A 24,566-nucleotide genomic window follows, 5' to 3' on the forward strand; every position below is an offset into this window, starting at 1 on the left:
TTTACAATAACAGACTGGATCTAAATAAAGCCCTCAAGTTCTTTCTTTCCTTTTTTTCATATAAACCATCATTTATTAGGACAACATACTTTAATGTATTTTAGAGCCATAATTTAAGTTAAAAGAATCAATGTGTTTTTCCATCATCTGAAATACAAAACATATAGTAAATTCTGAGTAAATATCTGGACAATTGTTCCTGTAAGAAAATCTTATAATTTGGGTTTTATTGGTGTATTTTTGTTTTGTTATGTTTTTTAAGAGCAGAAAATTACCAATAGCTGATTCCAATAACACATATTGATATGAAAATGTAAATATTTTTTACTCTTAGGCTATTCTTTTCAAGCCAAGGTGCCTAGAGTTTGATTTCTAAAGCCATACTTATGCAACTAGGCTGGAATGATTTACAAAAAATTGTCCAGAGGGGGTTTTGTAGGACCTTGAACCATGGAGGTTTCTTTGATGGGATATAGCATTTACATCTAGGCACCTCACACTTGCATGAAATAAATGACCTAATTGCAAAGAACTGAACAATTGGTAGATCTCACAGAAGGAAGGAAAACTGATCAGGACTTCTGAAGTCCCTAAATGTAGTTACCTGCTACAAGGCACAAATAGCACGTAACTAAACAACTCAAAGGAAAATAATACCAAAAATTGAATTGAAGAATGAGTTATATTAGTGTAATTTAAGTCAATGATCATTTTGCCTCTGTCTTTTTTGTTTTGCACAGGTCTAGGGTTTAACTTTTAAACTATGGGAGTGTGGTTGGGGAACACAGCTTATATTACAATCAGGTTTTTATAGTCATTATGTCTTTTTCTTAAAAACAACAACAAGCTTTCTGGCCTCTCAGTGGGTCTGGTTTTGTGGGTTAGTTAAGAAAAGGAATTTCCAGAAGAAACTAACTTTTCTTTGAACACCAATGTCAGGCAACATATAAACATTGTCTTAAACATGTCTTTGCCAACCAGCCTAGGAAGTATAATCTCCAGAGTTTTAGGCTATTTTCTCTTTAAAAAGTTACATCTGAAGTCTGGCAACAGGAAAGGCAACTGTATGACATAAGAATGACGCCTACACTTGGAAGCCATGTAACTTCATTAGGACCCACATAACACATGAACATCACTCTGGGTGCTCTAGCAGCCTTCACCAGTAGTACGGTCAAAAACACTGGCCTTGGTATTGGTGACAGAACTACTTGATATCCAACAATGGGGAATGCATTTTATTTTCGAGAAAATGCCCACTTCTACAACAATGTAAAACAATTAAAAAAAAAAGAAAAAAAAAAAGTAGACTTACTGTAAGAGATAAGACTTCACAATCTGATGCTTTTGGTAATTTGTTGCCCAGTCTGATGCAGTCAATTTTTCAGATATTGTTGAAGACAGCTTTGATACTCAGGTCTTCTTAAAGGGCTTATGTAAACCACCCAAATACTGAGCAATCCAAAGGTTTTGGATCCCTCTGACAACCCTACCCGTGGGCTTTTTTGAAAGCACCTGCAAGAGGCTTTAACAGGCTAAGCACCACAGCTAACAAAATCATTTGTCAGCTTTGGAGGACTGTGAAGCACCCTTTTCTTTTTACAGTTATTCTCAGGAGATATTTGAAGACAGTTGTATTCTGGTCTGTATTCTCAAAAAGCAAGCATGGTTGTACAAGCTCCCCTCTTTCCAGGTGAATGAACAGGTTTTTCTTTTACTGACTCTTGAAAAAGATTAAAGTACAGTAAAACTTTTAAAAAATTATCTTATTAAAAAACACCAAATATTTAAACAAACATAATCTGACTTTGTTCTTATCTGTACAGGCTAAACGGATCAATTCTGAATTCAAACTAGGAATGAGCATTTGGCAGCCAGCACAGATGTATCTCAGTAGAACAGCAAAGCAGTACTTTATTATTTTGCCTCTTTTTAGCACATAGCTCGATCTTTTCCTCAGGCCTCGATCAGCATTCTTTTGAAGTAAACTAGCAGTACACAGTAACTGCAAATAACATCTAAACTACACATGGGGCAAGAGAAAAAAAAAATCCCTCTAGCTTATATAGTGCCTTTCATGCCAGTGAGTCCCTAGGAGATTGGTAATAAGCCATTAGACAAGGCTGCCCCAGTGCTTTAGTACAGAGTGGGGTTGGTTGAGTTTAAACAAACTTCCAAAACGGAGTGTTTCAAACATTGCTCTGAAGTGAATTCTAGATCTGGCGTTCACAAAACTTTTATACCTTTTTTAGCAAGGGATTTATAACACAGTATATGTTGTACATTTGATCACTGTTGTACATTGAAGCAGATCTTCAGCAGCTCCATACATCATCTAATTTTTATGTAGAAAAAGTTCTGGGAAATAAATGGGTCTCAAATTGTACTCTCTCGAAAAGCTTCTCTGTGCTTTTTCTTCCTAGAAATCTCTCACTCAAATATATAAAAGCGTATAAAAAAATCTTAAATTAAAAGTGTTATTCAGATAAATGAGTATTTCAGAGACAATATATTGATAGCTCTGCTAATGATGCACTGTTTAAAATAGCTGCCTAAGCCCACTTTTACTATTGGAAGCATTATTTTATATGCTGTATCTAAACCAAACTTTCTCTTTGGAAGCTTACCAAAGAACATGACGGTAATATCACATTTACAAACAGAAACTGATTTCAGCATCAGGTGGCAACCACAGTGTCCAAACTGAATGGTAGCTAATAACCTAATCAAACATTGCATAACCTGATAGCTAAGGTTAAGGAAGCTAAAGATGCAAGGATTCCTCTGTCCTGCCTGATCTGGACTAAGCACCAGGACCCTGGGGAATTACTAGATGCCTCTGGAAAACATGATTCACTGAATCAAAAACTAAAGAGAAATTTAAAATGTTAAGCAGTTACTAAAGGAGGAATTCTCATCCTAAACCTCAGCTAGCACTGACCATCTACCTTCTCTATCATTTAGCTGGTGATCACATACTAGATGGGCTTAATCAAACCCCACTGATTTGCTAATGAGCTACATAGACCCAGAGAAGAAACGTTCTGTGATGAAGATGAGCATAGCTCTACCAGCTGATTCAAAGAAGAAAGTTTCTAATAAGACATACACAAATCTTGCGTCATTGCTTGACTCTTACCATTTATTTTGACTTGGGTATTCAATTCATTTTGTAATTAAAAGTAGGAGAAGAAAAAGAGGGCAGAAAAATGAACAGAAACTTCAAGAATCAGAAAGAAAGGTGTTGAAAATTGAAATGATATTTTCCAGTGTCTTGAAGTCAAAATTGTGCTGGTTCTCCAGAAAAAAAAGGCTTCGGGCTGTTATTACTGACCAAAGCACAATGGCGAGCATGATTTGGGAGCTTGGTTCTGGCTTTGCAAATGCAATACAACAGCAGAGCTTTTAAGACAATACACCTTACAAGTACGACAGCTAATGTTCCCTTTGCTGCCCTGAGCAAGAGTTCACAAGGGTGGAAACAAAAATGACAACAGGTGGCACCTGATGGCTGAGAACTTCCATCATGTGAATGAAAAACATAATTAAAGTCACCTAGAGACCAATCTCAGTACAGTCTGCTCCCAAGCTAGCAGATGTACCAGAATTTAAAAACAATTTATTAAGTACCAAGATTTGCCGTTAATGCGATTTACAGTGGTAAAAGAGCACGACACCCCAGATAGCTGAGCATTATGAAAAATGTACTGCTATTGAACATATAGTAATTAAACAAGGATTTTCAAACCTCCTATTGAAATATACTGTGGTCTAGCATTTCTTTTTTCATTTGCTTGGAGTTCTTAAAACTTATTTCCACAAAATAGTATTGATTTCAACTAATATTCCAAGATTCTGAGAAGTGTTCAATTCTGAACTACCTTTAAGAATTTGTTACTCAGTTGATTTTTAATTTATACTATTTTTGACAAGGTTACAGTAGTTGTATGGCATTAGAAGTAATTGCCATCTTACCACATTTCACAGCTTTTGGCAGCACTTTTTGTTTTGATTTCAGGCACTTCTGAAGCAGCAGATGCCACATATAGGGGCATTTTATCAGAGTGCCTACACTTTCTATTGCAATGTCTCCATTTTACAACTAAGATTTTAAAGATTTCGTATTACAGGGAATTAAAACAATATCGTTTCTTCTTTTCAGCAGGCTTAAAATCTAGGAAGGCTCTATCAAAACTGCTCATACTAATGTAAGATTCATTTTTTAACATACTTTCCGAAAACCCTAAAATTTGACATTGCCATAAAAGAGCTGTTCAGAAATACCACTATTTCTCCCACATGGAAAATTGTGTGTTTGGACCAACAGTTGATTTTGTTCCTCATCTTAATCACTGAGCATGATATTGCCATATGCTCTGTGACAATTACTGACAGAAACTCCTCTTGCCTTTCCAAAATACCATTTCTTGGTGAGCATAAGAAAGGCATCTCACTGCGCTGGCGAGGCTGAAGATGTGCCCAAGGAAAAGCAATGTATTGCACTGCTGCTGTTTCAGAGCTGTTCCCTGACCCATTTGGTGACAGCAACAAACTCCCCGACCAGAGTTTAACTATCTTCCTTTGAGAATAACTTGGGAATAACAGGGAAATTTATTGGCAGAGGCCAGCAAGCCTTGAATCCCAGATTGCAGGTTTTGCGTTTAAATCTCTCCAGGCTGTAGGACACGAAGTGAGGGGAAACTGCAGATGACATTACTATCGCTGGGTGAAATGGGAAGAAGTGGAGGTTCTGGAAGGTAAAATCAAGTTTCCTCAAGCAACATGAGACTGGACTATAAGAAACAATTCTCAAAAGGTACTGATAACCAATGTGGGATATAAATGGGGTTTGAAGAATTTAGGACTAAGAAAAACTAGCTAACAAACTAACCTTCTGTTGTTGATTACAATAGAAAATTGTGCTCTAAAATACTACTGTAATTACTCTAAAATGCTACTCTCAAATTTTTACAGATTGTTTTCCATTGCAGCAGGAAAAATATTCAAGCCTGCCTTCCACTCTCTGTGAAGGGTGCCCTCTCTCCTCGCCATCGTTTCTATTTCCTCCTCACTCACAGTAGCAGACTTTTTGATAATTTCTTCATTTCTTTGGTGTCTCCAAGTCCCTTCTGATCACCAGCCCTTGCGTGTGTTGCTTCCTCACCGCACTGTTTCCTCGCACCACTATGTCCATCACCATTTACGGAGCTCTATATTCTCCCCTGAGTGCTTGCAAACCCCGAGCAGCACGGCACCAGAGGCAGGCAGTAGCCTAAAGCCCACAGAGCTTTCCAGAAAGTTGTATGGCAACGTGCATGGCTGAAATACTAAATGTTGCCTCAAACAGGCTTCTCAAGATCATTAAAAAAGTTCACTGAATAGAGTAAAAAATAAAGCAAGTAGAGAGGGATGTGAGCAAACAAGTGATTCAGCTACACTTGTAGTAGGAAACAGCCTGCACTTTGGGAATGGCCAATTTCAACTGTACCCGTGATTCATGGTTCCCTAATTAGTGATTTCTCCTTTCTGCTTTGTAATTGCTGAAATGCCTTCAGTCTCCCCTACTGCAGAGCAGGTGGAAACATGTTCCATTGCCTTCTGCATTTATCAGGAGTGGTTTAAAAAAGCAAAACTCTGGAGCACGACGTGAGATCAGTCATCCACACAGAGGAAGCTGTAAGTGCAGTTAATTACACAAGCTGCAGTCATTTAGGGAAAAGGTAATGCTTTTGTGTAGCAAATGCAAGTAATAACATTAATTCCTAAAATTTAAGAATCATATCTTGTCCTGGAATAAACTATCATTTGAATTAATGTAAATATTATAACAGCTGAAAAATGTCTTCAGCTTTTTTTACCTTTTCTTGAAACAGCATGGAGGATATACTCTCTACATTTTTCTTAAGAAAGCTCACACCATTACTTTTTGAATGATTCACAAGAGGATTTTTTTTTTTACAGTCAGAATAGGCTTTGTTAAGTGTATGTATGCTATGCGTCCTTGCGATACCTCTTTTATACTTCCCAATACATTTCAATTTCTTTCTTTCTGTTGGATTAGACAGACATACAGATGGCATCTATAGACATTATCACTAGAAGGTATTTTTTATACTTCTGAACACAGATGCAGTCAGCATTCTCACTCCATGAAAAGGGACATCTTGAATAATGTAATGTCCATCCGTTCATCTTTATAGGTGATACACTACTCTAATTACACTCTTGTAAGTGAAGCAAAATCTATCAGAAAGAAACATCATGCAGAACCTACAGCAATCAAGCTAAAAATCAATGCACTTACAGCCACAGCTATGTATGGCTCTTCCGCCTAAGAACATCTGCCCATTCTATTATCCTAATCATTCAATAATACTTCATCAGATTTAGTCTCTCAGAGTTACGTATAGCAAAGCCACAAATCTGGCTCTGCTTCTTGAAAAACAGATCAAGAGAACAAGCATGGCCATTGGGAATATTTACTGAAGAGTTAAACAACTGTAAAATAAGAGTGAAGTGTACAAGATGCCTTGTTACAAGTTAGGAATACCTCTGGTCTATGAACCTTTCTAGTGCAAAGGCATCCAAGAGACTGAAGTATGCTTTCAAATAAGTGACATGAAGGTCTTTATCAAATATGTGTTCATTAAATCTTAGTAAAAGCTTTTAAAATATCATTTCAAGGTGAAGGGAAAATTTACTTTTTCTTTTTAAGTGTAAAGCAAAAGAAAAGAAAGAAAATCAGCCTGATCGCAAACTATGAAGATTCCTACTGACTTTATTTAGCTGTGGGTCAAGCCTTCAACTTATCCTTTGAACGACAGCAGAAAATAGATAGCACTGCATAGGTATGCCATTGCAACCTGGCTGATGTGTCTGTGCATGGATGTTTCACATAGAATAATTATCTTAAATATCAGGCCTGCTGACTCAGATGCATGTCTTATTTTGAGGGCACAGAACTGTTTTCCTTCATAAAAAAAGATTAACTTTGTGTTGTTTGAGGCACAGGCATATTCTAATCCTGTTATTTCTGGATGTGACTGGAAAAATAAATATTACATTAATCCCCAGACCAACATAAACAGGGTTGATGCAATGAATTAGATTCTTTAATTAAAGCTATGCCACCCAGCTGCTGGCACAGCACAGGTACTTCATTCTACATATCTGAAAGTCCAAAGGCAAACTGATTATTTGGTTACCCGTGTGGACTTTAGATTGAATATGTATCACCTTCAGGCTTGATTTTTTCTAGTATCACGTTTCCCTCAAAAGTTCTTTCCAAGACTGGCAATGCAGCGTCAGAAGAGATTGCCTGTCAGACACTAAACTCACTCTTTTGCTTTGCTCAGGGAAGATTCTCTTGCTAACTCATCAAAAAGTGAGTTAGTAGCACAAGCCCAAGCCTCCTCCTTTTTCCCTGTATTTATTAAAGGGTTGACATTTCTAATTCTTTGCCAACCAGATCTTACCACCATCATCCAGCATTTGCCTTTCTCACACCACTCCCTGCTTTGTGCAGTTAAAGATGGAAAAGAACAAACACAAAGAAACAGGTCTGGGCTGAGCAATACTCAGCATTGCCTTGAAAGTGCTCAACTCACAATAGTCAGCGAAGGGGCCGCTGAAAGGCACTTGAAGCTTATTCATCTGCTGCTGCCATGTCATGGACAGAGCAGGCACTCAGACAGTGAATATTCACCTTCTCTACTAGAGTTTGCTTTGCACAACACCTGGAGGTGGGCGAGGATGGGAAGGGAGACAGGGTTTCCTCCAAAGCCGATTCGTACCAAATGACAGAGGAGGTCAGTCTTCCACCGCCAAGCTGTCACCTCAATCGCAACGGAGAGCCAGTTTTGCATTGAGCCAGTTGTTACGGAGAGGTAAGGGGGAGATGAGGGGAAGGCAGGAAAAACTTGTTTCTAACTCTTTACCTCTTTGCATTTCACCTCATTTCTAGCTCTTGAACACTGAACCCTAACCATGTCCTGGAAGGGCATAAGTGTTTGGCTTGATCTTGGTATGAATAACGTCACCATTCCCAGCTGAAGAACTCTTTCAACAGGCAGTAAGGGACTATGTTTTCAGAAACACCACAGTGGCCTTGCAGCCTCTGTACTTTATTCAAAAGTGGTAGAGGTGTTTAGGAGCTCAGTTCTCACAGAAAATCAATGGGAGTTATGTGCCTGGCCTACTTTGACGGGTTTATAAATCCCACCAGGTGCCATGCTACATCTTTAGGCACTTAAATATCTTTGAAATCATGTTGTCAATCACTGCTGATGATGGAGCATAGACTTCAAAGTCCACTGAGTGCTTTGAAACTTTCAGTGTAGGACATATTTGAGCTGCCTTTTGTCTTGTTTTGGGAGCAGACTCCCTTAACAGCCAGTCACATGGAGACCATGGGAATTACTTTTCTGCTGTGTTTGCATCTCTGCTCTGCTGGATTTTTTGCCTTCTCCCTCACTGTGACCCTGTTTTTGTTCTTCTGTTTTTATCTGTTTGGGGAGATACATTTTGATTTTTACTGAATAGTCATATCTGTCTCTTGATTTCTGGAAATATCAATTAGAAAAGCAGGCTTTCCTATTTTCCATGGAAGACTGAATACTTAGAGGATGACTACCAGTCATGTGTTCAGCTTACAAAGGCTTATAAAAGTAATGCAGAAAGGAATTTCCATTTTTCCAATCAACCTGCAAGATGCTTGTCTCCAGCTGCATTCCTACACTGAATCTCCACTGCATTCTCTTTTAACTTATCATGTGCATCTCTGAGGATATACCTCCATAATGTTCAAGGCTAGAACACGCCATCGGGTTATCTAGTCCGACACTTTGTTGTCAGAGACTCCTATATTTCAATGAGGCACCTTTTCACCTGATGTGTATCTTCCATTAGGTAAACAATCATCTTCTGCAGACATCAGGGAAAGCAATATCCACCCTATGCTGTGGTAGTTTATCACTCTTAGTGTTAAGAACATGTGCCTCATTTTCAGTCTGGATTCAGTTAGCTTCAGCTCCCGGTCATTCATTCTTGTTAAACTCTTCCTACTAGATTAAAGGGAGCTATAGCAGCCAGAATCTTTTTTTTTTCTGTGGAGGTACTTAGTATCCACAATAACAAAGTCACCTCTTTCTGAAGAGATGAATAGAATACTTTATTCCTCTCTGTGAAGAATATCCTTAATTTGTAAATAACGTGAGTGACTTTTTTCTGTTCTTTCTCCAATTTGGACACCGTATCGACATGCAAGTTTCAGTCTCACCAGTGCCTTGTACACAGGTGATGTGTGGCCATGGTCTGTGTCCCCTGTTGCAAGGTTTATAATTTCACAGCTGTATGAGAAAATATCAACCTCAACTTGCCATTCACCTTGTCACTTTTAAAGCTACTTTCCAGATGTAAATGTAAGTGGCAATATAACACATGAGGCAGTAGGGAATTGGGCCCTGAGGTTAGAAAGACTATATTTGGGTGTCACAAGAGAATATAACTCTGAGTAATGGGATAAAATTAAGCAAAGGAAAATTTAGGCAGACTGGAATGAAAATACTTCTTAACTGTGAGATCTATTAGGTTGTAGAATAATCTTCTGTGGGAATTGATGGAGGTCTACTTACTTCAGACATTTAAAACTAAACTGGGTAAAGCACTTGAAGATATTCTGTAAGGAATTATCCTGCATTGCCAGAGGGAAGGATTAGATGACCTAGTAGGTCATTTCCATCTCCACTTTCTGTGATTTTGTTGTACAAAGCCCCACAAACAGGAAATTGTTATCAAAGTCAAGAGATACCACTAAACCCTGTCTGTGTCAGAGAAAGAGGAGTGAATAACATCACCTGCTGGTAACTGTGTAGGAACCCTAATCCAGCATTTCTGTGAGTTAGTAAATACAACCAGTGCTGAGAGCTGGGTGCGTAGCTTATGGCTCAAAGCAGAAGCCTCCACTAATGCAAAAATGTCAGGAAACAGCAGGTGAGCTATGAATAGGATCCAGGAAAGGAGGAGTAGGAAAGAAAAAAATCAGGATGGGCCTGACATGCATAATAGTGTCATGAGCAAGTTATTAGTCAGGAATGAATCAGCCTGTAGTACAGGAGATGAAACCTGAAGCTCCAGTCAGCCAGCTGGGAAAACTAGATGTTTTTTATAGGCTTTGGTGTACAGGCATTGATTCATATAATGATATTACCAATTGAAATAATAGTTAAGATGAGACTGGAGCCAGGGTCTTTGCTGAAGGTTGTGCAAACACAGAGCAAGCCAAGTCATGGCCCCTGCAGAAATGTACAAGTGGATGAACAGTCTAGCCGAGAAAGCTGTCAAAAGAATATTGATAAGTAATACCCTAGAGAAGGATCACACAGTTCTAAGGTCCCTAACTTGATCTTTCTTTTTTTTTGTGTGTGTGTGCTTTAACATGATTTGTTCCTAAATTTACTCTCAACTCGTAACACACTGTGCTCCCTTAATTATTGCTCTTATACATTCATTTTTCTGCATGAGGAATCACTAGGCAACTCATTGCTTATTATTTCTGTTACTTAATTTTTACATTTGTTTCTCCTCCTAATCTTTCTAAACCTAGCTGCAAATAAACATGAATTATAGGTTCCTGTACTGGGTCTGGCTCGGATGGCATTAATTTTCTTTATAGCAGCCTATATGGTGCTATGTTTTGGATTTGTGGCTCAAACATTGTTAACACACCAGTATTTTGGATATTGGTGAACAATGTTTGCATAACATCAAGGTTTTCTCTTTTTCGCATTCTGCCTGCCCCCACCAAGCTTGGAAGAGCCTGGGAAAGACACAGCTGGGACAGCTGACCCAAATTCACCAAAGGGATATTCCGTGCCATATAATGACATGCTCAGCAATAAAAACTGAGGTTAGAGAAGAACGGGGGAAGGGTGGCTGTTGCTCAGGCTGGCTGGGCATTGGTCTGCTTGTGGGAGGTGGTGAGCGACTGCCATTGCAGCACTTGTTTTTTTCCCCTCTTTTTTTCACTTGTTAAGCTGTCTTTGTCTTGACCCATGAGTTTTTTCACTTTTGCTTTTCCTATTCTCTCCCCTGTCCTGTTGGTGGGTGGGGATTGAGTGAGTGGCTGTGTGGGTGTTTAGCTGCTGGTCTCGGTCAACCCACTACAGTGTATTTTTTTCATAAAAAAAAGAAAAATTAAGCAAAGAAACAGTCAGACAGGATTCTAACCCTCAAAACTCCTACCTTCTACATGCTGTAGCAGCCACTCTGAAAACAGGCCTGGCCAATCCAAAATGCACAGTAACACATATATGTGCACCCCAGTTCCTCACCACTGCCGTTTTTTACCTTTTCTTCATACTTTGTCTAATAAGCCACAAGAAAATTCGTGAATAAACATGTTTTGCTTTCTGTATGTGACCAGCCACTTTCAAAATGCCTTGGGCTCTCTTGGCCTGGCTTCACAACTCTATTTTGCCCTTGTAAGCAGCCTAAACTGAGACAGCCTCTACATCTCACTGACCTTTGCAGATCTGACATTGGGGTGCTTCTGAAAGCACCCATCACCCTCCTGTCTGCTGACATCTACCATGTGACATCTATCACATTAGGGAACATGAGACACACAGCAGTGCCCAAGCTGGGCTGCCGAAAGCTGTCAGCACTTCAGTTATTTTCTAGCTGGAAATACACTCCTGGGAGTGGGCAGGGCAGAGCGAGGAGGTTCAAACCCTGCTCTTGAGAGACAACAGAGATGTCTTCCTACAAATGTGTGCAAGCACTACCCATTTGCTCATCAGAAAAAATCTGGGATCAGCATTTGGATCCCAGATGAAGCGTTCAATCCATTGCAGATGGATCAACCCAAAGCATTTCAGGCAGTGTGGTGTGCATCTACTCCTCCAGATCAGTGGATGTGCCAAGCATGGTTTTTTTTCTAAGTATCAACTTATGCCATAGAGTATGTTTTAATTAATTTTTACTTTTTTTTGCAGTGCTGAAAGTACTGTTGTTCCAAAATCTTTCTTTTGAGAATGGTGTCACATTTGGATGACATTCTAACACCTTTCTAGCCGTGAAAGAATTAGGATAAGGAGCATAGGGAAATACTCAATAGGTTCATCATTTCATCAGCAAACTCTTTAAATAGCCACATTTGAAAGCAAACAACAGAAAACCCAGGCACATAGAATGACAAAGATAATTGGCCACCAGGTGTCAGTAGTTGTTCTCTTATTATAATGGAAGGATTAATATCAAGACTGCAAGGGTAACGGTTGAGCCAAGGAAGTCACAAAATTAAATGGATTTTTTGTTGTTGTTCAGACCAGGAATTTAAAAATAATCAGAAGAATTTGTCTTCCTGTCTGTATAGAGCACAATAACAAAGAACACACTGTGGGTGTATAAAATGGTCTTTTCCCTCCATTTCCTATTAAATCATTGCTTCTTTTGCAAATTACAAAGACTGGCCTTTAAAGCAAAGAAAATACAGCTGATGCAAATGCATCTGCAGTCAACCCATGCAAAAAATCACTGGGACCTGGTAGGTCTTGTTTGGTCTTGCCTGATTATCTCCACTCTGCTCTGCCTACCTTGCACTAGAACATCCCTCCTCCAAAGCGTGATTAAACATAGACTTTCCCCCCACCTACATGATCTCACTGGATGACACAGTAGCAAGAATAACCTGGTTAACCTGGTTCTGTGGCAGTCATAAGGTAATGTTTTCAATTTTTACATCTGAGATTAACTTTTAGGGTTTTTTTTTCATGACTGCAGAGCAAGTTCACTTGATTGTTACAGTGGCATCACTAAAATGTACCCCAGTATTTGTAACTTTAAGTCCTCAGAGACTTTTCCTATTCAGAAAGCAAAGATTTACTTTGGTAGCTAAAGAGACATCACCACTCCCCTCCTCTTCTAACACTGGCTGATGTGAAACATATGACATGGTATCATGCAGCACAGATATATCTTTATCATAGTCAGATCTTCATCAATGATCTGGACGAGGGCATTGAGTGCACCCTCAATAAGTTTGCAGTCAACACCAAGTTGGGTGGGAGTGTTGATCTGCTGGAGGGTAGGAAGGCTCTAGAGCGGGATCTGGACAGGCTGGATCGATGGGCTGAGGCCAATTGTATGAGGTTCAACAAGGCCAAGTGCTGGGTCCTGCACTTGGGTCACAACAACCCCATGCAGCGCTACAGGCCTGGGGAAGAGTGGTGGAAAGCTGCCCAGCGGAAAAGGACCTGGGGGTGCTTGTCGACAGGCGGCTGAATTTGAGCCAGCAGTGTGCCCAGGTGGCCAAGAAGGCCAAAGGCATCCTGGCCTGTGTCAGAAATAGTGTGGCCAGCAGGAGCAGGGAGGTGATCGTTCCCCTGTACTGGGCACTGGTGAGGCTGCAGCTCAAGTCCTGTGTTCAGTTTTGGGCCCCTCAGTACAGGAAAGACATGGAGGTGCTGGAGCGTGTCCAGAGAAGGGCAACGGAGCTGGTGAGGGGCCTGGAGCACAAGTCTGATGAGGAGCAGCTGAGGGAGCTGGGGCTGTTTAGTCTGGAGAAGAGGATGCTGAGGGGAGACCTGATCGCTCTCTACAACTACCTGAAGGGGGAGTGTAGTGAGGTGGGTGCTGGTCTCTTCTGTCAGGTGGCTGGAGATAGGACGAGAGGAAATGGCCTCAAGTTGCGGCAAGGGAGGTTTAGGTTGGATATTAGGAAAAATTTCTTTACTGAGAGGGTTGTCAGACATTGGAATAGGCTGCCCAGGGAAGTGGTGGAGTCACCATCTCTGGAGGTATTCAAAAAGCGCATAAACAAGATACTCCATAACATAGTTTAGTGGGCATGGATGATGGTTGGACTCGATGATCTTGAAGGTCTTTTCCAACCTAAATGATTCTATGATTCTATGAAGGATGCATCCACAGCACTGGATGTGCAACCACTGCAACCTAGCTCCCTGATTTAGATAGGGGCTGCAATGGTCCTTCATAAGGGCTTGGATGCTCTGTTGGGAGCATGCATGTACCAACACAATACAATACGAGTCAGATCACACTCCCTGATCTGGGGTGAGTGGATCTGCACACCAAGACCTTGACTTGTTTTATCTCTGCTAAGCAGAACTGCTCAGGGAGGTACCTGGGTTTGACACCCTTAAAACATTTGTGACTGGGGCTCAGAGGGTAGGGATTTTTGAACACTTGTCCAGCTGATCAGGCCTTATGGTTTTAAGCAAAAACATTTTCTTCCTAAACATCATTTGCATTGGTTGCTGTCCCTGGTTTTTCATTAGGGAAGTGATCAAAGTTTCTAAAAGTTTGGGAACTTTAATCCAGCTAGCATTGGTTTGGCATTCAGAGGTGTCATGGTTTAACCCCAGCCAGCAACTAAGCACCACGCAGCCGCTCACTCACTGCCCCCCCACCCAGTGGGATGGGGGAGAAAATCGGGAGAAGAAGTAAAACTCGTGGGTTGAGATAAGAACGGTTTAATAGAAAAGAAAAGAAGAAACTAATAATGATAACACTAATCAAATGGCAACAGTAATAATAAAAGGATTGGAATGTACAAATGATGCACAGGGCAATTGCTCACCACCCGCCAATTGACGCCCAGCCAGTCCCCGAGTGGTGATCCCTCTGCCCCCACTCCCCCCAGTTCCTATACTAGATGGGATGTCCCATGGTATGGAATACCCCTTTGGCCAGTTTGGGTCAGCTGTCCCGGCTGTGTCCCCTCCCAACTTCTTGTGCCCCTCCAGCTTTCTCGCTGGCTGGGCATGAGAAGCTGAAAAATCCTTGACTTTAGTCTAAACATTACTGAGCAACAACTGAAAACATCAGTGTTATCAACATTCTTCTCATACTGAACTCAAAACATAGCACTGTACCAGCTACCAGGAAGACAATTAACTCTATCCCAGCTGAAACCACGACAAGAAGATATATTTCATAAGCCCCGTGGACAGCTGGCCTGGGTCACATGTCTATACCCAAATTTCCCTGTGTGGAAAGCGGAGGCAAAGGCACTGACTGTCCTTCTAAAGTGGTTCTAAGATTTACTATCAAAAAATGCTGCACAAGACCTAAGTATTTTTATTACCATAATTATTTGAAATTATTCAGCAATAACAGGAAAGCAAGATCATCAATGACAGCTGAGCAGAGCTTTAGTTAGGAAATGGTGTGATGATCCAGGCTGACATTTTCATTGCTTTATAAGCTCATTTATTACCTACGTTATTTGTTGTGAGAATCAAAACAAAGTGGGAAAGGAGTTTGCAGCAATCAAACTTAGAGGCAAAGGCTGCGTTTGAACATCATGAAGTTTTAGGAAAGCTGACACAAGAAGGAGCAGAGAAGCTCCAGACTGTTGAGACTCTGAGAAAGGGACCATCAGGAAACACTCTGCAAGCAAACTATGAGTACCTGAAAACACCAACCTCTGCGTATTCATTTTCCTGTAGGGCTGGACACCAAAGTTTTAAGAGAGAGGGTCCCCTTCCTCGGTCAGGTTGCAGGCTGGACCCTTCCACGCCAACGCGTCCCAACCACCGGGAGCTTTGGGAGAGCCTGGCAAAGGCTTGTCTCTGCCGAGGCTCAGCAAGCCCCGTCACGGGGATTTGGAGATGCAGCTCCTTCTTTCTCCAGAGTAGCGCTGGATAGATTTTTGTACAATGTTTTGAAGTGTGACTGTGCCAGACCCTTGTGTCTGACAATTATGTTTGTTTAAGCAAGACCTCTGAGTTTGTAACAATGGAATTATCTATTTTTCAGGACAATTAACACAATGTTTTTGTATTAGCTGAAGGTCAGAGGATTAATGTGGTTTTATCTACAATGCATTTTTAAAAGCTAATTAAGAATCATTCAGTTCACTCTGTACTAAAGACTAAGAACATTGCACATTAGATGACTCTTGCTCCTCTGCAGCAGCAGAAAGAGAGAGAGAGGAACGGAGGAAGAGAGGAATGGAGAACGAGAGCGCCAGCATGCAAATAAACAAATACATCACAGGTTTGCAGTTAATGGAGAGCAATAAAAAACTCCATTCTGGTAATGCCAGAGATAAAATTGTCTCCTGGACAAAAGGGCTAATCTAAAATATTAATCAGCAAGAATATTCAGTATTTGCAATCACAAGCATTCCTTGTTAGAGGAAGAGAGATGGAGGGGAAGAGGGGGAAGTGCTGCTCTCAGAGCATTATTTTAGAGATGTTTGTATCACTTAATGCTTACGGAGCATCTCCTCCGCTCGCTCTCTCTTGCACCTGACCGCCTGTATGCACCACCGCGGGGAAAGCCCGGCTGACGGGCCTCCTGGCAGGGGGGAATCTTCTGGGAGGAGGTAGGCGAGGATGAGGAGCACAGGTGGGAGCGGGGTCCCTGCCGGCCCGGGGTCGTGTGTGGGGAACGGCGAGGAGGGAGCTGCAGGGGTCGCGAAGGGTGGGGGGAGCAAAACGCGAACTCAAAATCGGGGGCATCCAGCGAGGATTTGGACACCAGAGCGAGGAGTTTATTTTTAACGCGGTGGCCTCCGCCTTGCCTTTTAATGGGAAAAGGTAAGAAAATTGGAAGCTGTTCTTACACTCTTGCTTTTGGATGCTTATCTACGCTGCTGATTCAGGCGCTCTGAGGTTCGTTTGCCGTGTCTGCCCAAAGCATGTAAATACTATCAGACGTTGAGGTGCCTCATTTCAAAACTGGGCTATGCCCTACTATTCTGTTGATCAAATGTGGCAATTATTTCAGGCTTAAAACCTTTTAGGGATAACAATAGGTGCTGCCAGTCAAAGCTAGAAAGTGCACATGCATTCAAAGAGCAAGCTGAATGAGGAATAACAGCAACATGTGTAGCTAGAATATATTATGGATTACCATCCTCTTGCACAAAGGCTAGTAAACTCTTCAAAATGCAACAACCTACGGAGCTAATAAAAGGGACAGAAATGTGCAGATGTCTCGGTTTGTCTCATTTGTGTCTTTCTGGCATTGGTAGGATGACTCACTGGATTTAGCAACAGCTTGTGAAGATGAACATATTAATAACTTTATGCTGCAGCTCTGCCATAAAATGTAATCTTTTACAATTCCGTATTCTCAAGTGAAATACAAGCTTAGAACCAGAATAAAATTAGAAAAGATATTTGAATTGTCAGCTTATTTTCTTTTTAAATCTGTGTTTATACATTTAAATATGCAACTTAACTTGGAAAAGAGTATTCCCTTTCATCCCCATCCCTTCCCCAGTGTGCCACTCCCTACTATAAAAGACTGAAGCCTATTTAAATACGGGGCTACCAGGATAGTACTCCAAGGTATTCTGTGTCATTCTGTGTATTTTTATGTTGTACGTGGCTACCGGGATGGTACTCCAAGGTATTCTGTGTCATTCTGTGTATTTTTATATTGTACCAAACATAAATTAACATTTTTCTTCCCATCCATAAACACTTGAATAGGAAAGCTTAAGTGGACCATGTATGACTCAATGGCAAAAAGCCAGTTGCTTATTGAAATTTGCATGTATAATCTACAAAGTTAGTAAACAATGGGATATATATCCTCTTGGCTTTTGATAAAGTTCAACAGATTTGAATAATTACATAACAGAGTACAAGGCTTGCCTTGAGGACATAGAAACTATAGCCCTGAATCTTTCAATCCTATTTTAAACCTTTCTCCATGGTTTTAGGCATTACTCTAGTCTACAGAAAGGTTCATCCGAGTACTTGATGGCTCGTAGAAGGAAATATAGAAACTGTCTGACAAAGCAGCAAGTAGAATCAGTGTTTCTAGATATTAAGATGATGACCAAACCACTAGATTTGACCATTTTGCTTCTCCTTGATTTTAATGAGACTTGATTTTAATGATACTGTGTCACTTACTGGAGATATGTTTGTATTTGTGCATGAAACATACTTACAAATTTACTGAAATAATGGGAAAGAAAAGTTACAACAATTTTAGTGTAGACAAGACCCAAATGTTAATTTCTAATCTTATTGAAAAATTTATCTTTTTATGCTAAATAGCATGAAGCACAAACAATGAGGTTCAGGACACTCACTAACTTTATTTTTAACTTTTGAAAAAAATATTTTCTGGGTAGAGAAAGCCTCAGAAAGATATCTATTTTCTACCACATTAACTGTTTTAATATGCTTATGTTTCTGTTTATTACTTAAAATGAGATGAATTTCTGAAATAATTCATGCAAAAATCTATGCACTTCATTCAGTCATTCCGTGCCACGCACCCTTTGAAACTACTTATCCTCTCAAGTGATTTAGTGTATAAGAGAAAGCAGTGTTTCTAAAGTTTTTGTAAAAATCCTAAGCTCACAGAATTGAAAATTACATGTATTATATATACACATACGTATATGCATATATATAATATGTGTAAAGTACTCTCTCTATATAATATAATGGAAACACATTTCACATATATATATAAAAATATACTGTGATATATATTATATATATATCTCTCCAGCTTGGATTTCTAAGTGATAATGAATTACATACAACTCTATCTCAAATGCTTAAAACCTGAAAGTGCTTACACTAAATAGTCAGATATCTACTGCAGAGAAACACAGACTTCAATTTCTTACCTGCTTTTTTAATTTCAGGGACAGCTGTCTTCTCATGAGCTTTCTCTTTTTTTCCTTCTTTTTCTAAGATTTAATTAAAGAAAGTAATTTGATATGCTAGAACTCTGAATCATACACTCAGATATGCAGTCAGCCAAGTCCTGGTGGGCACATGCTGAAAAAAATGTGACTTATTTGGGAGTTTAGTTCAGATTATTCCTTTATAGCACTTGCACCCAACTAGCCACAGAGCAATCAGCTGCAAATGAAAATTAATCAGTATGCATCAACTATGGATGATTTGAACCCTTAATAATTCATCAAAGGCTAGGCAAAAATCATCAGTGCATGAATGTGGTACCTTTTAGCTTAAGCTCCAGTAGCAATGAGATCATTAAAAAATAATGAATGACATAAATATTTTCCCATGAAAGCAAGACCTTAGTGGATTTTAGATGCTTCCTGGGAATGAATGATCCAAAATGTTATTTAGATGGATATCAAGGCTTTGCAGTTTGGTCACTGCCAGTTTGGGTTGCGATCCTAGAATATAAATAAAGAAATCTACCCTACATTCAGAAAGTGGTGTACCATGAACTGAGTGATATCTCCCATGAGTTTTGTGTATGGAAGTATCACTGTGTCCTGATATATAGATGGAGTCCAGCAAATTGTTTAACAAGCCCATAGATGGCCACCAAACAGGACTTTCTGTTTGTCAGAAAGAGTTTAGAAAATATCAGACACTGAACAGATACTGAAGAAGTGGTAACATGCAAAATAGTGACTAAGCAACTAAGAGGACAATACAGAGCCAGAAGCATTGGATTAACCTAATAAAAACCAATGGGATTTGAGCCAGGAGTGGGAGTAAAAGCTGAATGAGGCCAATAAAAACCATTCCCAAACCATACCTTTCTTCTTGGTTTCAGTCGTAGCCTTTTTTATATCAGTCTTTTTCTTTTCCTCTTTTCTCTCTAAAAAAGGAAATAAAAGTTCAGCTGACTACTTTTACATAGCTAGCTAGATATATACAACACACACACACACACACGTATGTATAATTATTTGGGATGGGAATCCTTGACTAACTGCAGTAGGTTCTAGATTTGATAAGCTGGTCACTTTTTGAGGAGTTTACTATCAGCAGCTCAGAAATACAGCTTAATACTCAGAAAGTGGCTCTGAGGATAGAACTGGAACCAGTAGGTACATCAGATAATTACTTAAGGAAGTACTAATTCAAGAAATTATGCCCATTAACCTGGTGTAAGTAAGAGTTTATTGTGGTGATTCAGTAGCCATGCACCTGTTCTGCTTCTTATATAAAATCTGACTGAATGGCAGCAAAACTTGCAAGTGGTACTTTGGAATAAGTGCAGAAAGCCATGAAAAGCCTGAGTATATAATATATCTTTATAACACTTTTTATGAATTGAACATTTGAAATGGTCATTACAGGACTTCAGTCATTCACGGAGAATTGCAGTTAAAGCATCATCAACAAAAGAATATGACTTTTTCTTTTAAAAGTGTCTGCCTCTATTTTGTCAATTAATTAGACAACAGTAGAAATAAGGATAATATTTTTGCTTCTTTTACAAAAAGCTACAACAATTTAAGTACTTGTTCCATGGATGTTATTAATTAGAAAATTAAGAGTTCAGTAGAGGAAATGAAGAAGCTATAATTCTCATTTTTCCTTTGGGAAATGAATCCCCATTTTGATGGGGAAGAATACCAGAGTACAAGAATAGCTAATCTAAATGGTTTTTTTAACTGCTCATCCAGAAAAAGCCAAATTTGTTACCTTCAGTTTGTGCTGCATGGCTTTGGGTGTTGCTGTAGTTAGTGGAACTACTTTTCTTTTTGTGATGTTTTACTGTTATGAATGTAGATAAGAAACCAAGTTTTATTACCATGCAAAACTGCACGAACACTGGACCATAAGCCTTTAAGCAAGTCTTGTCTTTACTTGAAAAATATTTAAGGTATAGGAATATTTTCTAAAGCCAGCAGATCCAGGAAGCAAATATGTTATTATCCCTTGCATAAATTAACATGAAGATAAAGGAAAAATGAAGAAACTTACTTTTCACTTCTCTAGCTACCACAATAGACTTTTCTTCTGCATGAAAAAATATATACAAACAGGGAATGAAAAAAATTAATTGAAATACAGAGTGTGCTTCCTAAACCAAAACAAAATACGTGTATGTGTGATAGAAAAATTGCTATTTTCATAGAGTACATGAATTCCACAGTCTGTCCATGGTAGTTTCATAAATAAAGTTATTTTTGCCTATCATGGAGGCAATGTATTTACCAATATTCAGGGTCTCCCCAAACCATACTTCTGCTGATTTTCTGACAAGAGTGTTTAATGTTAAACATCATTTTGATGTGTTCCAGTTCTTTCTTGTTTTAAACAGATTTATTCAATGCATTTCTCTTGTTATTGTCTTGACAAAATGAAGCAGAAAATCCTTGCATGTGGTGTAAGGTACAGAATGTTCCTCTCAGTGTTTTGTGCACTTAATGCTCCCTGCTGAAACCCTGAGCGTACCGGACCTCAAGCTACAAATTCCTTTGTGTCCTAAGTGTGGTTTATGATGCTCAGGTTTCTTAAGCACATATAGAGCGTCAGAGGAGCGCTCATCCTCCACAGGCTTGTTTGGAGCTTCATTCTCTTGTAATGTTAATATCCTTGTTATTGTCTCTCTCTCGGGTTCCCCGGAGTCTCTCTCTCTTTGACGTGCTGTTCCAGACTCATGTTAGGGCCCGTGGCTGCCTCCTCAAAACAGAAGAGACTCTTCAGCCTCAGATGACACACAAGCCGTTCCACAGCTCCCCTGCCCTGTGCCACCTGTGACTTGTCAGTGTTTCATTCCCACATGCAATGTACAACTTTTCTAATCTCTAAAATGTGGTTTAATTGTTTGCACACTCTGCGTGATTTAACCGAAACCGTTAAACATATCAGTTACTGTCAGAAAAAGGCTTCCTTCTGACTCTCTTTCTTCCACTAGCCTTGACTCCTGGTAACTAGAGACTGAAGTGCTCCTGGTACTTCTGTAATTTCCATTTATTTCTGAGTGCCTTGGTTCTGGTGGAGCTGTTAACAGCTCTGCTCTTCCAGTTAGTTAGATTCTTTTTTTTTTTTTTTTTTTGCTTCCTTATACTTCTGGTGCTAGGTGATGCACAGGAATAATTTGTAAGCCCAAGGTCCTTACAACCAGCAAGATTCTCTTCAGTCAGAAACCATTTCTGCCTTTGAATTTGTGGTGTGTTGTGTGCCTCTGGGGCCCAGCTAAACCACATGAAATCTGCTCCGAGTTTCATAGCAAGGTTCAGAGCCGTATGTGTCGTGAGAGCCATGAACTGAGACCTGGAGTTTTGAGAAGTGGAGCTTTGTATGGAGGATGTAAAGGAAGTAGGAGGAATTTTTACTGCAAATAACCTAAAGCACAAGGAGGCTACCTCCCTGGCTGCAGAGATTTTATTGCTAAGTCATTCTACCAACTAATTCCACTGACATAATTTTCTCCCATCAAGCTCTCAAGTTGCAATATTCAGAGTGTCCGGGCAGCCTAGAGACATCTACATTTGTTATGAATTTTCTAAAGGATGATTACATCGAGGTATTAAAGGACTGTGGACCCTATTTCCCATTAGCGCTGCCCAATGCAAGATATGCAGTCTTGGTCAAGCCTGAGAAAAACGGTCACAGAGCTTCCACTCACATCTCAGCTGCATCTAGCCCCACTGCTGTCCCTTACAACTACTGCTGACAAAAGTTGACGTAAATGAGAATGATGGACTTGGATATTATGGAAAGAGCTATTTCTGATTTAGGGAAGCAATCCTATTTCTTGAATAAATTTATTTCCTCTCAATTTGAGTAGCTTACATTTAGATTGTTGCATATTAAGTATATATTTAACACCAGCAAAACCTGTCATTTCTGAAGCAGTAAATGCAGTGGGTTTTCTCCAGATATGTACACACCTAAATTAAGAGGCAGAGCAAATAATTAAATAGGAACTTATGCCGGTCTTTTGCACTGTAAAATATGAACCCTGTCTGTTAATTGAAAGTGCTCATTTTTTCAGCTAGGAACAGTAGCAGGACTACAAAAGTCCATGGATCAGCTGCATAAGGAAGGATCATAATATGCATGAACAGTAGGTTACACAAGGAAACACAAAGTGGTTTTGACGGTTCAGGGCCAACTAAAATATGGAATTCAAGTGCAATTGACTATTGAAAAAACTATTGTTATTGTTACTGTTTCTTGATAATGTAATTAATGTTATTTTAACAGCAGGAGCACTGGTCCCGACCCACATTTTATGTACAGGGTGTAAGAGATACGTGTGCAAAAAGACCTGACTTTCAAAAGCCTGCAATGCCTTTACACGAATGAAACAGGGATATATGCAGATGACAGAGTCAGTCAGCAAGACAAGCAATGGACTTTGCATTTAGTCAAGTTTTTTTCTGTAGGCTTTATGCAGAAGTGGAGCTTTATGTAGCACAAGGAGGAATCCAGTGACCACGAGAAGTGTGAATTAAAGCAGTGATGTGCTACTGAAGAGAAATTCAGGTAAAATTTTTTCCTGGGAGAGAAAAAAAGCAGCAGCACAGAAGAGCTTTCTTGGGAAGTGACTGGAGCAGAGAGAACAGCCCTAAAGCAAAGAAACAGCTGGGATGGAATTATTTATTTCTGAATAAGGGGTGAGGGACCACCAGTGGAAATCCAAGTAAGATTCAACAGAGACCAAGAAAGAGGTGTTTCAATCTGAATTGCCTTTTCTGGCTTTGACAATGTCTTTGTGTTATTCTCCTGGGACGCCAACTAATTGTTGGACAACAGGGGGAGGGGAGGTAACAGAAACATGCTAACAATGCAGCACTTGAAAACAGGCCTGGTAAGACCAGTGTGCTACTGGGCCAGCGCTGAGTGGAATCTAAATTTAGGGATGCACGTGAATTACTGGGCATAGGGTTATGGGCATGCCAGCTGGGAACTGGAAGAGGATGGTGCTCTAAGAGTTTCTTCTCTGTATTGCTGTAGATGGTCCATGTGCTCATGGAAACACTGACTCTGGAAGGAATTGTCAGCTCATCCCATCCCCTCTGAGAAACTGAGGTAAGGAGGGCAGCGAAATACAGCCACCGGGACCTTCTTGTGGAGAGGCGTGCGTGTAACAGCCACTAACTAGTGGGACTGAAAGCCAGAAGTTTGGGGATGTTTTGGTTCAGATAAGCCTTCTAAAGTTCAGATACTTATACGAAGCTTATCTGCATTTATCTAAACCCCTGTTGTCAGGGAATCTCAGGAGAAAAGCTCTTGTGATAGACTTTGGATATTGCCTGGCTTTGTGAAATGCTACGACAGCTTTTCTTGCCTACTGATTCTGGTCCTGGCAGAAATAAGGAGCAGCAGAGGTACGTGTATACTCACTTACATGCAAAACAGAACAAAACAAACATTAATTTAGGTTTTCCTGAGAAACTATAATTCAGACTGAACTTAACTTCATTCCAGGTAAAACTTCATTCCATTTTCCTGCAAGCATCTCTGTACACCTTAAGCTGTCACTGGCATAATTTTAAAAGATCATTCCAAAAAAACCCAAGTTGTATTTTAAAATTTGTATCTCCTTATTAATTTTGGAGAGATTATGTTTTTTCGTCCTTTATTGTAATTGGTGACCAAAATCCTTTCCCTGCTGAACTCAGTGAAAGTTTTGCTGTTGATTTCAGCAGGACCTGGATATCTTTTTTAAATATTAAAATAACTCATTGCCTTGCAGGTTTTGGTGACATTTGTTTCCGCATTGCATGATGCTTAGGGTGGAGACTGACCATGACTAACCAGTTGCACTTTTGATTCTAAACAATTTCATACACAGTCACACAATAAGGCCACTTTAGTGTTACAAACATTTTGGAGGAG

General features: G+C 39.8%; 1 protein-coding gene across 1 annotated transcript in view; it reads right to left on the reverse strand.

The window, feature by feature from the left end:
- Positions 1-24,566, reverse strand: part of TRDN (triadin) — a 239,427-nt gene that overhangs the window by 100,992 nt on the left and 113,869 nt on the right. The window contains 2 exon segments of the mRNA XM_069805163.1: positions 18,626-18,688; positions 19,519-19,581. Of these exon segments, the coding sequence (XP_069661264.1) occupies positions 18,626-18,688; positions 19,519-19,581 (126 nt within the window).

This window comes from Haliaeetus albicilla, chromosome 17, assembly GCF_947461875.1.
Source record: "Haliaeetus albicilla chromosome 17, bHalAlb1.1, whole genome shotgun sequence".
NCBI lineage: Eukaryota > Metazoa > Chordata > Aves > Accipitriformes > Accipitridae > Haliaeetus > Haliaeetus albicilla.